Source organism: Rhamphochromis sp. 'chilingali', assembly GCF_963969265.1.
Source record: "Rhamphochromis sp. 'chilingali' genome assembly, chromosome: 14".
In the NCBI taxonomy this organism is placed as follows: Eukaryota; Metazoa; Chordata; class Actinopteri; order Cichliformes; family Cichlidae; genus Rhamphochromis; species Rhamphochromis sp. 'chilingali'.
Genome location: NC_137941.1, coordinates 28,746,035 through 28,757,883, shown reverse-complemented (window position 1 = coordinate 28,757,883; position 11,849 = coordinate 28,746,035). Strand labels below are relative to the sequence as shown.

At 38.9% G+C, this 11,849-nt stretch overlaps 1 protein-coding gene across 1 annotated transcript; it reads right to left on the bottom strand.

The window, feature by feature from the left end:
• Positions 1-8,622: 8,622 nt before the first annotated feature.
• Positions 8,623-9,826, bottom strand: LOC308410148 (trace amine-associated receptor 13c-like; the record flags this gene model as incomplete). The annotated part of the gene is made up of 2 exons (XM_080903312.1): positions 8,623-9,436; positions 9,654-9,826. 2 exons carry the CDS (start codon positions 9,824-9,826, stop codon positions 8,623-8,625), a joined length of 987 nt encoding a protein of 328 aa, XP_080759438.1.
• Positions 9,827-11,849: the final 2,023 nt, after the last annotated feature.

Sequence of the window (11,849 nt, the reverse complement as noted above, 5' to 3'; positions counted from 1 at the left end):
AAGACTCTGAACTCTTCTCCAACTAATTTTTGTCATTATTTTCAGCTGTTAGATTTTTTTGGTTTGTAAACACCATTTTATGTCAGTCATATATAGGGATGGGTACCGGTGTCCGGTGCCATGATGGCACCGGTTCTGACATAAACGGTAGTAACCAGACCGAAAAGCAGCGCACATTTCGGTGCTTTATTTCGGTGCTTTTTTTTCCTGAGCTGTGATACACTTTAGATTCTAGCCAATCATTTTACGTTTCCGAGGATAGTAGGCGGGGCCAGGTACGTACGTTCTTTTAGAGCAGAGCTACAGATTAAAAATGTCCAAGGCGAAGCGGTTAAAAGTCTGGCTGTACTTCATAGCAAAATATGCAAACTCAGCAGCCTGCAACAAGTGCTTTAAGCTGATACTGTGATACTGTCAAAGGAGGTAACACCTGAAATCCGATGAAACACCTGGCGACGCATAGCGTTTTTTTTAAAAGCCGAGAAATGCGCCGTATTTGATAGCTTGCTGCGAGACCTCACACCGAGCACATCTACTGCGGGTGGGTTGCCTGTTATGCAACATCCCCCAAAAACACGAAGAGGAGAGTCCTGGCCCCTAGCCCTGCCAGTGTAGCAGAAATGATGACGGATGATGATGGCAGCAGCAGCCGTTCTTCTCTGCGTGAGTAGGCTAACCACGTTATTACATTAATGCATGTAAGGTGAACTAGCAAACATCATCATAGCTACATGCGGCTGTCTTCTTGTTTGATGGCAGATACTCTCTTCACCCTGGCTAAAAAGGCTAAAATGACCAAAGAAAAAGTGGAAAACAGTTAAACATGAGAGGTTTAGGACAAAGTTTGTGTTTTTTCCATTGTTTAAGCACTGCTTCCAGCCAAGAGTGATACCATATATGCCCCATAGCTGCAGAAAAGGCTAACATTGTTATATTTTTACAAAAAACAGCTGAACATGAGAGGTTTTTGGACCAATTTTGTGTTCTCCATTCTTTAAGCACCGGTTTGAGCACCGTTTGAGCACCGGCACCGTTTCAAAAGTACCGATTTGGCACCGGTATCGGATAAAACCTAAACGATACCCATCTCTAGTCATATATATATAGAAACTTAGCAAGCAGTTTGCTAACTGTAGCATGGGAGATGGGTGGTCTCGTAGGGTGTCTTGCATTGAAATCTGCTGCAATGACCCGGTTACTGCGTTCACCAGATATCAACACAATTTCGATCCGCTCCTCATGTGTTAACCTCTTCGACATGTCAATGGCTGTGAACAAAGAGACACTTGTAAATAACTCATGAAAGAATAAACTTACGTTGAAACCAAGCGCACCGTTGTTTTTCTTGTGACATTACCAATAAGTTTGATGTGTCACATGGCCCTCTTCCTATTGAAAAAACAAAAGTTGTATCCAAGATGGCCGACTTCTAAATGGCCACCATGGTCACCACCCATCTTAAGGAGTTTGCCCCCTCACATATACTAATGTGCCACAAACAGGACTTTAATATCACCAACCATTCCCATGTTATTACGGTGTACCGTATAAATGGCCCACCCTGTACATACATTCAGCAACCACTTTATCAGTTACACTTTACTCCAGTGCTCGCCACAATAATCCATATTTCTAATTAGCCTTTCTCATCAGCACCAATTCAATTTAATTTGATTTTATTTATATAGCGCCAAATCACAACATAGGCGCTTCATATTGTACAGTAGATCCTACAATAATAGATACTGAGAAAAACCCAACAATCATATGGCCCCCTATGAGCAAGCACTTGGGCGACAGTGGGAAGGAAAAACTCCCTTTTAACAGGAAGAAACCTCCAGCAGAACCAGGCTCAGGGAGGAGCAGTCATCTGCTGCGACCGCTTGGGGTGAGAGAAGGAAAACAGAATAAAAGACATGCTGTGGAACAGAGCCCAAGATTAATAGCAGGTACAATTCAATACAGAGAGGTCTATTAACACATAGTGAGTGAGAAAGGTGACTGGAAAGGAAAAACTCATCATGGTAATCCCCCAGCAGCCTACAGGGAGTGCAGAATTATTAGGCAAGTTGTATTTTTGAGAAATAATTTTATTATTGAACAACAACCATGTTCTCAATGAACCCAAAAAACTCATTAATATCAAAGCTGAATGTTTTTGGAAGTAGTTTTTAGTTTGTTTTTAGTTTTAGCTATTTTAGGGGGATATCTGTGTGTGCAGGTGACTATTACTGTGCATAATTATTAGGCAACTTAACAAAAAACAAATATATACCCATTTCAATTATTTATTTTCACCAGTGAAACCAATATAACATCTCCACATTCACAAATATACATTTCTGACATTCAAAAACAAAACAAAAACAAATCAGCGACCAATATAGCCACCTTTCTTTGCAAGGACACACTGTAAAACCTAATAAGTTCACAGAACTCAAAAATTGTTGTGTAACAGATTACACAATTTTTTAGTGATGTTTTTAAAAGTTTTAAGTTTAACTAAAAATTATAGTTGCAGTTGCCTTAAATTACCTCAATGTTAACTCATAAATGTTGATATTCCTCAACTTATAATTAGGGAGTAATAAACTCAAAATGTTCAATATTTTTCAACTTAATTAAAAAAATAATTAATTAATGACGCTGGCCAAATCTTCCCCGCATCAAGGTAAATTCAAGATGGCTGACACAGCTTTCCTGAAGGAGCGACAAGACTCCACCCACCAGAACGTCACTAATATATGCTTCTTAAACTTTTTGAGCGTTCCAAAAAAATTAGCTAAAAAATATTGAGCCCTGTTGAATTAAAGCTGCATAAAAGCCAACAGAGCTCAATACTTTATAGTTTGCTCAACTACAAAACGACATTTGAGTGTTATGAGCTTATTAGTTATGAGCTAGAACAACTGTTAGGGATTACAGTGCACTCAAAAGCCTGCCATCCATGGATTCTGTCAGTGTTTTGATCTGTTCACCATCAACATTGCGTGCAGCAGCAACCACAGCCTCCCAGACACTGTTCAGAGAGGTGTACTGTTTTCCCTCCTTGTAAATCTCACATTTGATGATGGACCACAGGTTCTCAATGGGGTTCAGATCAGGTGAACAAGGTGGCCATGTCATTAGTTTTTCTTCTTTTATACCCTTTCTTGCCAGCCACGCTGTGGAGTACTTGGACGCGTGTGATGGAGCATTGTCCTGCATGAAAATCATGTTTTTCTTGAAGGATGCAGACTTCTTCCTGTACCACTGCTTGAAGAAGGTGTCTTCCAGAAACTGGCAGTAGGACTGGGAGTTGAGCTTGACTCCATCCTCAACCCGAAAAGGCCCCACAAGCTCATCTTTGATGATACCAGCCCAAACCAGTACTCCACCTCCACCTTGCTGGCGTCTGAGTCGGACTGGAGCTCTCTGCCCTTTACCAATCCAGCCACGGGCCTATCAAGACTCACTCTCATTTCATCAATCCATAAAACCTTAGAAAAATCAGTCTTGAGATATTTCTTGACCCAGTCTTGACGTTTCAGCTTGTGTGTCTTGTTCAGTGGTGGTCGTCTTTCAGCCTTTCTTACCTTGGCCATGTCTCTGAGTATTGCACACCTTGTGCTTTTGGGCACTCCAGTGATGTTGCAGCTCTGAAATATGGCCAAACTGGTGGCAAGTGGCATCTTGGCAGCTGCACGCTTGACTTTTCTCAGTTCATGGGCAGTTATTTTGCGCCTTGGTTTTTCCACACGCTTCTTGCGACCCTGTTGACTATTTTGAATGAAACGCTTGATTGTTCGATGATCACGCTTCAGAAGCTTTGCAATTTTGAGACTGCTGCATCCCTCTGCAAGATATCTCACTATTTTTGACTTTTCTGAGCCTGCCAAGTCCTTCTTTTGACCCATTTTGCCAAAGGAAAGGACGTTGCCTAATAATTATGCACACCTGATATAGGGTGTTGATGTCATTAGACCACACCCCTTCTCATTACAGAGATGCACATCACCTAATATGCTTAATTGGTAGTAGGCTTTCGAGCCTATACAGCTTGGAGTAAGACAACATGCATGAAGAGGATGATGTGGACAAAATACTCATTTGCCTAATAATTCTGCACTCCCTGTATAACTATTGCAGGGTAACTAAGGGAGGATTCAGGGTCACCTGATCCAGCCCTAACTATATGCAAAAAGGAAAGTTTTAAGCCTAATTTTAAAAGTAGAGATAGTCAAAGCATTTAGGCATGTCGATATAATCAAGGTGGTGCCTGCTGGAGGTCAAACCGAGGATCAAAAAATGAAAAAAAAGATGAGTAAATGTGGCATAATTGTTGATGTCAAACCAGTGGATCTGAGTATTTCAGAGACATACTGATGTACTGAGATTTTTCTGCACAAACATCTCCAGAGTTTATGGAGTGGTCTGAAATGAGAAAATTATTCAGTGTGCTGTAGTTTTCTGGGTTGAAATCCTTTGTTGATGTCAGAGGAGAATGGCTAGACTACTTCAAGCTGATAGGAAGGCAACAGAACCCAAAATAACCACTTATTACAAACAAACAACTAAGATCATGAAACTGAAGCTATATTTTGCACAAAAAGTGTCAGACGGATTCGTGCTGTGGTTACAATGACGCAGACGCTGTACCAGTCTGAAGGGTGAAGAGACAGTTAAACATAAAAGTGAATCTCTTGATTTACCGGTCGATCTCTGTCCCCACCCTAACCTATGGTCACAAAGTTTAGGTAGTGACCAAAAGAATGAGATCATGGATACAAGCAGCGGAAATAAGCTTTCTCTGAAGGATGGCTGGTTTCTTTCTCCCTTAGAGATAGGGTGAGGAGTTCAGCCATCCAGGAGGGGCTGAGAGTAGAGCTGCTACTTCTCCACATCGAAAGGAGCCAGTTGAGGTGGTTCAAGCATCTGATAATGATGCATCCCACGCACATTCTGTGTTAGGTGTTTGTGGAAGCAGGTTTCTTTTCTGTTGTGTTAATCACATCAGGGATGTAAGTCCTTAGGTGACGGCCAAGCAGAAAACGAGGTAATAATTCTCTCTGCAAGGGAGAAGGTATAGCCCCCCCCCCCTCCCCAAGAGGGGCCAACATGTAAGAGTTTGTGGAATGTTCTTTGTCTCTGTCTCTGTGTATAAGATGTAAGGGCGGTGGCCACAATTCAGAGATGGTCCTAGTGTTTCACTGGGATGCTCTCTCCTGGACAAGCTGGAGGAGTTGGTTGGTGAGAGGGAGGTCTGGGGTTCTCTCTTTAGGCTGCTGCCCCTGCCAGCCACCGATAAGTGGAAGAAGATGGATGGATTGATGCAAAACTGTTCACGAAGTGAAAGATATCGAGCTACATTCCAAGTCATACTAAACTTTTTTTTTATCCCTTTTGAAGGCAATTTGATCCATAGTGTAGTGATTTATATGTTTAACTGTCAAGCAAACAATCCCTGGTTCAAGCTTGAGAGAAAACGTAAATCCTTTGAGGGTTATGTCATGAAGGGTGTCTAGTGTAAAAATCTGCCGAATCAACTCTATAATGAATGGTTAATGTGGGTAATGTAGTTAAGAGTAGCTTTTTTTTTTTTTTTCTTTCAAAATTTCTAGACTACACCTAATACCACTAGGTACACAGCAAATTCAAAAGTGTTAAATTTTTGGTGTTAATAGTCTCCTTGCAAAAGTAGAGTTAATTTTACTCTAAGCAGAGTCACATTCTTTTAATGTAACTCTGAGGTGTAAAATGATAGTAGTTAAAATCGAGTGTTAAAAATGAGTGTTTCTATTTCAAATCTGGAGGTGTTACAATGGAAACATTAACTCTTGACCTCTTAACTCTGAACTCCTACAGGGGCTATGACACCAACAGAGTAAATTCACAGACTCCGCCCCCAGCACGGCTTCAATCGAAGCTGAAGTGAAGCCGTTTCAGAACATTTTGCTCTACATATTCGAGTTGTTTGCCATGCTTGGTAAGTCATTTTTTCAAAGATTGTTTCAATTGTTATTAGCTTTTACTTCTGTGGCTCTTTGGAGTTGAGACAAAGCTGTGTGAAAGGCATTAGCCATGTTGCTCGCTGATAGCATAATATTCTGTTTTAGCTAGCTGAAAGGTATTGTTTGCGGGCAAATACCACAGCCTTGAAAAAAAGCTTGCATGTGAATTTTCAGTCAAACTTTTGGTCAATAACACCTAAAACAATGTCTAGAATGTGAAATGTTGGTATAATGGTGCTACTTGAAGCCTGAAAACGATCGCCCATAAAAAAAAAAATAAAAAAACGAGCAAACAGCAGTAGCAGACGTCCTGACTGGATTCTACGGTAGCATAGATCCCTCCAGAGTTTTGTGCACACGGTTTAGGTAAAAATGAAAAAGGTTGAGGTTTTACATTTAGTTCAGTATTACCTGTTGCCTGTGTCCTTGTCTTTTGGGAAAATACTTTACACAAGTAATGGCTCAAAGAGGATTCCTTTTTTTTTTTACTGTGCTGCAATTGTTTACTGGATTATTTGTGCCGTTAATTAGTGTCAACTAATTTTTATTCAATCTCCGCACAGGATATGCTTGTGAAGATGGAATATGGGGGAGAGCAGAAGTGCGTTGAAGTTCCACAAAGGGATGAATGAAGGACATGCATATTGTATTGAAGAAATAAGTGATGAGAATGCTGTTATTTGCATTTACCATGTCAGACCTTTTGATAAACAAAATTCTAATGAAAGTGAGAACATGTATACTGTTACATCTTTCAGAAAATGTTTTGAAATTGTGGTGCACAGTTCAGAATAAATGTTTTTCAAAAACCATTGCATCTTTTTAGTAAATGTTTATTTCCAAAAGAAATTTCTAGAAGTTCAGAACAGTAAAATTCCCGCTTTTTAGAATGAATTAGAAGATAACTCTTACGTAGTTAAACTAAAATACTCTTTGAGAGTTAATATATAAATTCTTAACACCAAGTGTTAAATTATCAACTCCAGACAGATTTGGTGTTTAACACTAAATCAGAGTTAACGTACCAACTCTCCAAAAAGAGTTAAATTAACACTCTCTGGTGTGGACCCATATAGACACTTTAATAGTGTTGAAATCAAATCCGACAGTGTTAATTTGGACATGCTGGATTTGCTGTGTAGCAATAATGTACCAATGGGCAATAGGCCCTGCACTTTGAGTGGTCTGTCCACAGTGTTTCCAAATGGGACCCAAAGGGACAAGTTCGGAAGACAGACAGACATGTCTGTCTTCATGCATGTGCTAATATTGGTCAATTTTGTCAGCAATTCTTAGCCTTGTTCTGTTTTCTATAGCAGTGTGTTTGCAACAGATAATCCAATTCAACTAGGCAGATGTAATCCCTGCTAGAGAGAATGTGTGATTCTCATACGCTGCATTACTGGGACTATTTTTTAACCTTGGTTGTTCCATTTACTCTTATATTATAAGGGATATGGGTTACAGCCATTCCTCTAACACCATTTGCATATAATGTTGTTTTTTGCACAGTCAAAGGAGCATTCAAGAAACATTTCACTGTGTGTTGTGCTCGTATGACTATGCATGTGATAAATAAAGAATTTTCTGGGATGCTTAGGACTCATATTGCACTGCTGAAAATAGTTTATTTTGATGCATATGCTGGTTTTTTTTTTGCAAATTTGCATTATAATATTTATTTTCGTTTTTGCTGCAGTATATAAAAATTGGTGTATTTCAGAAATAATAATATGAAGACACTTAAAATAAATTTCCTGTGGTGGGAAACTATTTTGTGCAACTTTTTTGTATTTACAGTTTTGAGGGATAAGCCTCTTAAATTTCTCTAACTAGAAATATATGTTAAAAAAAAACAATTTTAATTCTTTTTGTAGTTTATTGCACTTTGTTGCAATTTATGTAAGTACTATGCACTTAATGCAGACATATTATTAAAATTTGGGCTATAATGGTTGTACTGATGTATATCAACTTGAAATGCTCCCAAAAATGGCTCCACAACATGTAAAAATATAATATGAGCTCTGGCGAACTTGGTTCTATGGTAAGCCCAGGTTAGGCCTGGAAGTATCCCCACAGTAGCAGCTAGGTGCAGTTTAGGACATAATGGCTTCCGGGTAGCTATGCTATGGGGACGTGAAAGGGATTGCTCGTTGTGGCATTTGACTGTATGGCGCACTTTGTTATATTTTCGCTTGGGTGATACTTTTATTTATTCACATCATGTAAAATGTAATAAATAAATTATAAAATACAAAAACCAACTATTTGCATTTCAACTCCTAACTATTTAAATTTCAGCTTTTTCCTTTTAAACAAATTTAAAGTGAAACAACACAAAACACTGCAAACCACAACACAATAAAATATAAATTAAAAATATGCAAAGCAAAAAGATGCACATTCTCTGTCATATGGGCTTGCATGAATAAAGTTTCTGAGTCCTTTATCATCTGCAACTGAAAATAGTTGTGGATGATTACTGGCATAAGTAATTTGAATGCTAGTGTTCGTGGAATTGAAGTGGTCAAAAATGCTTTTTTTCCCCTCTGTAATTAATGCAGTAGATTACCACATGGGCCCATTTCCTGATTTAAAGCAGTTTACTGGAGCAGGGTTCATAGTCTTTTTATAGTATGTTGGCCTCACAGGAGTTATGCTTGAATATCTGCAATGTGATAATAAGTTTAACAGCATTTCTAAACCAGGGGTAAAACAGGGCATAGATCAAAGGGTTTATACAAGAGTTAAAATAAAAGATAAAGATCACAAAAGATGTAGCTGGATCATTGACAGCATTTTTATCAGTGAGAGAGTAGCAATAAAATGGACAGTAGCATGACAGAAACACAACTACAAGAACCCCCAGAGTCCTGGCTGCTTTCAGCTCAGATTTGTTTGTTTGATTCAATGAACGCTGAAGTGTGACAGCCGTAACATGAGAGCGCATGGCACGAGCCTGAGACACAGCCACCACAAATACTCTTGTATACAGAACTATGATGACAGAAACTGGAAGAATAAAAAATAAAATAAGGTCAACCATTCCAGCAAAATCACTGATGACAAGCACACACTCACCATAACAGGAATTATACCTGCCTGGTTCAATCAGCATTTCTTGCGTATAAAGACTGCAGTAGAAAGTTGAATAAAACCAACACAGACAAACACTGAGTTTGACTCTTGCCACAGTAATTCTCGTGGAGTAATGCAGAGGGTCACAAATAGCCACATAACGGTCAATTGATATAAGAACTATGTTCCCTATTGAAGCACAGGTAATGTTTACAGTCAGAAAAAAATAAACAGAACACATAAGATCACCAAGTACCCAGCACGTCATGCTTCTAAGGATTTCTGCTGGCATCAGCAAGAGACCCATGAGAAAGTCTGAGACAGCAAGAGAGAGCAGGAGGATGTTGCTGGGTGTGTGAAGCTTCCTGAAATAGAACAAAAAAGAATATATTAGTAATTTTAAAATGTAAAAAGGTCCATTATTAAGACTGTAAGACAAAGACATTAAGGTGTATAAAAATTAAATATTGTGGTTTAAATTGACCAAGAATGTGCCAAATTAATTTCAATTTAGATAATAAATCATGGTGTTAAACTTTTTAAATGAAGATACAGTTTAAGTTTTAGAAACATTATATGTGCCTGAAGTAGGAGACTGAGATGATCACGAGAAGGTTTAGAGCAGCAGTGAGCAGAGAGATGCAGGACAGGACAATGTTCAGGAGCACAGCTTTGGACCAGCGAAGCGTCGGCTTCCTGCAGGAGCTGTTGAGGAGTTGTGGAAAACAGAGCTCAGCTCCTTTCTGTATCTCCATCATCAGACAACTACAACCTCTGCAGCTCTCTGACCTGATCTCATTATTATACAGCAGATTTATCTCTGCGTCTGATCTGTCTCCTCCTCTCATTCATGCTCTGTAGAATTCGCTCCTATTTCTCTCTGCACAACCTCTTGGACTGTCATACACCTAATTTATTTTGTTCAACCTCTCTTTCCTTTGCTCTGCTGTGCCTCTTTTTCTCTCTCCCAGTCCTCTCTCCTGTTATTTCTGTCTTTCTCTCATGTGGGCAATTTTGATTTCTTTGCATTTGCTTCACCTGTGGAGTTCCTGCTCCACTCCAATTTCACTTCACCTATTGTATTCTCAAATGCAACTTTCACTTGGTGAACATAATTTGTTCTTACAATAAACTATTAGTAAACTGGCTGAAGGGAGCAATCAAAGTGAAGAAGGGGACCTATCAGGGTTAGTCTGTGGACCTCATCCCTAATATCCAATCTCTAATATTCCTCTAATATCTCTAGTAGTTGGTGCATTGTCCCAATTGCCATCTCCATCTGAGAGAGCACAGACCTTCCTCTTTTCTGGTGGCTGCCACATGAGCTCTGAGCACACTAGCACAAAATAAGGACACCGAGATTCACAGTAAAACTTACAAAAATGATACAGAAAGAAGAGTTAGCACTCACTGCAGATACTAAAAATTATTTTATGCATGTATACTGCTAAAACAGTGTGTTCAAATGTAATTACTATTAACTAGTTCTGATTCTCTCTGCATTTTTGGTCGTAGAAAATCAGGGCTTAGAGAGAGTGTCATTTCTAAAATGTCCTCTTGTGAGATCGGTGAGCAAATTATTTTACCTGTTCATTATTTATTTTCACTTTTTATGAGTTCACTGTGAGTAAAATATTTCTAACATTTACTGAAGAAATAGTTTACAATGTTTTGTAGAAAGCTATACTTTATTTTGCTTAAAAGAAAACTTGAGGCAATGTCCTGCAGTGGTATTTTTTATTCAGAATGTGATTGAAATTGTAAATATTTAAATTATTGAGAGAAGACTGAAGAAGCATTTAAAAAGAGTGTTACATATTTTGGTATTTTATTTTCAATTGTAAGCATGGTTAATGTTACAAGCAGTAATTTTTTATTTGCTAACAAATTGTGAAGTGTTAATTTTTACAAACTCAGTATGTCCTATGACACTGTCGTTGACAGGTCAGGTTTTTTGTTAAATGCGTTAGATTGGATCTGATATTGATGATGAGCCAATCCTGTTGATGGACCAGTTGATTTTTTCCCGTGCTCCAAAACAGAGTGTGGTAGGCCAGCTGCAACAGAAATCTCACGCCATTTTGAACTTGCTGTCCCCTTTCAAACACACACACACACACACACATTCCCCTAGACTTTTGGACATTTTACTTGAAACCTTTAAGGACTTTTACAGACTCCACACATCTCTGCACACAGGAAGTAGACTTGGTGTAGGCAAGTTGGACCTGTTCCTCCAATTTAAGGTTTTACTCCAATCAGCTAACAAGGTCTATGTTATGTCAAATTAATGTTGCTATTTATTTTCTTTGAGAATCAACCCGTGTCTGAACTTTGGAAAAAACGGGGCATATACACAGATTTTTTCAATAAGTAAGGAGCAAGCCGAATATGGTTTTGAGCATAGGGGTCTATGGCAGTGGTTCCCAAACTTTTTTTGCTGCGCCCCCCTTTGTTTTACAAGAAAAATGTTCACGCACCCGCGTGCACACGCACACATCCTCCAACCACAAACACCCATATTTTGCTCCATTGCAGTTTATTTCACACCTCAAACATTTAGTAAACAATTAAGCAAATACAAGTAATCTGCAATAAATTACAGGTAGCAATGAAATAAACTACTAACTCTTTTACGCTACGTCCACACCTACACGGGTATTTGTGAAAACGCAGCTGTTTCGTCCACACGTAAACGGCGTTTCGAATCACCGAAAACTGAGATTTTTTTAAAACTCCTTTTTTGCGTTTAGTGTGGACGAGAAATACAGAGTTCGT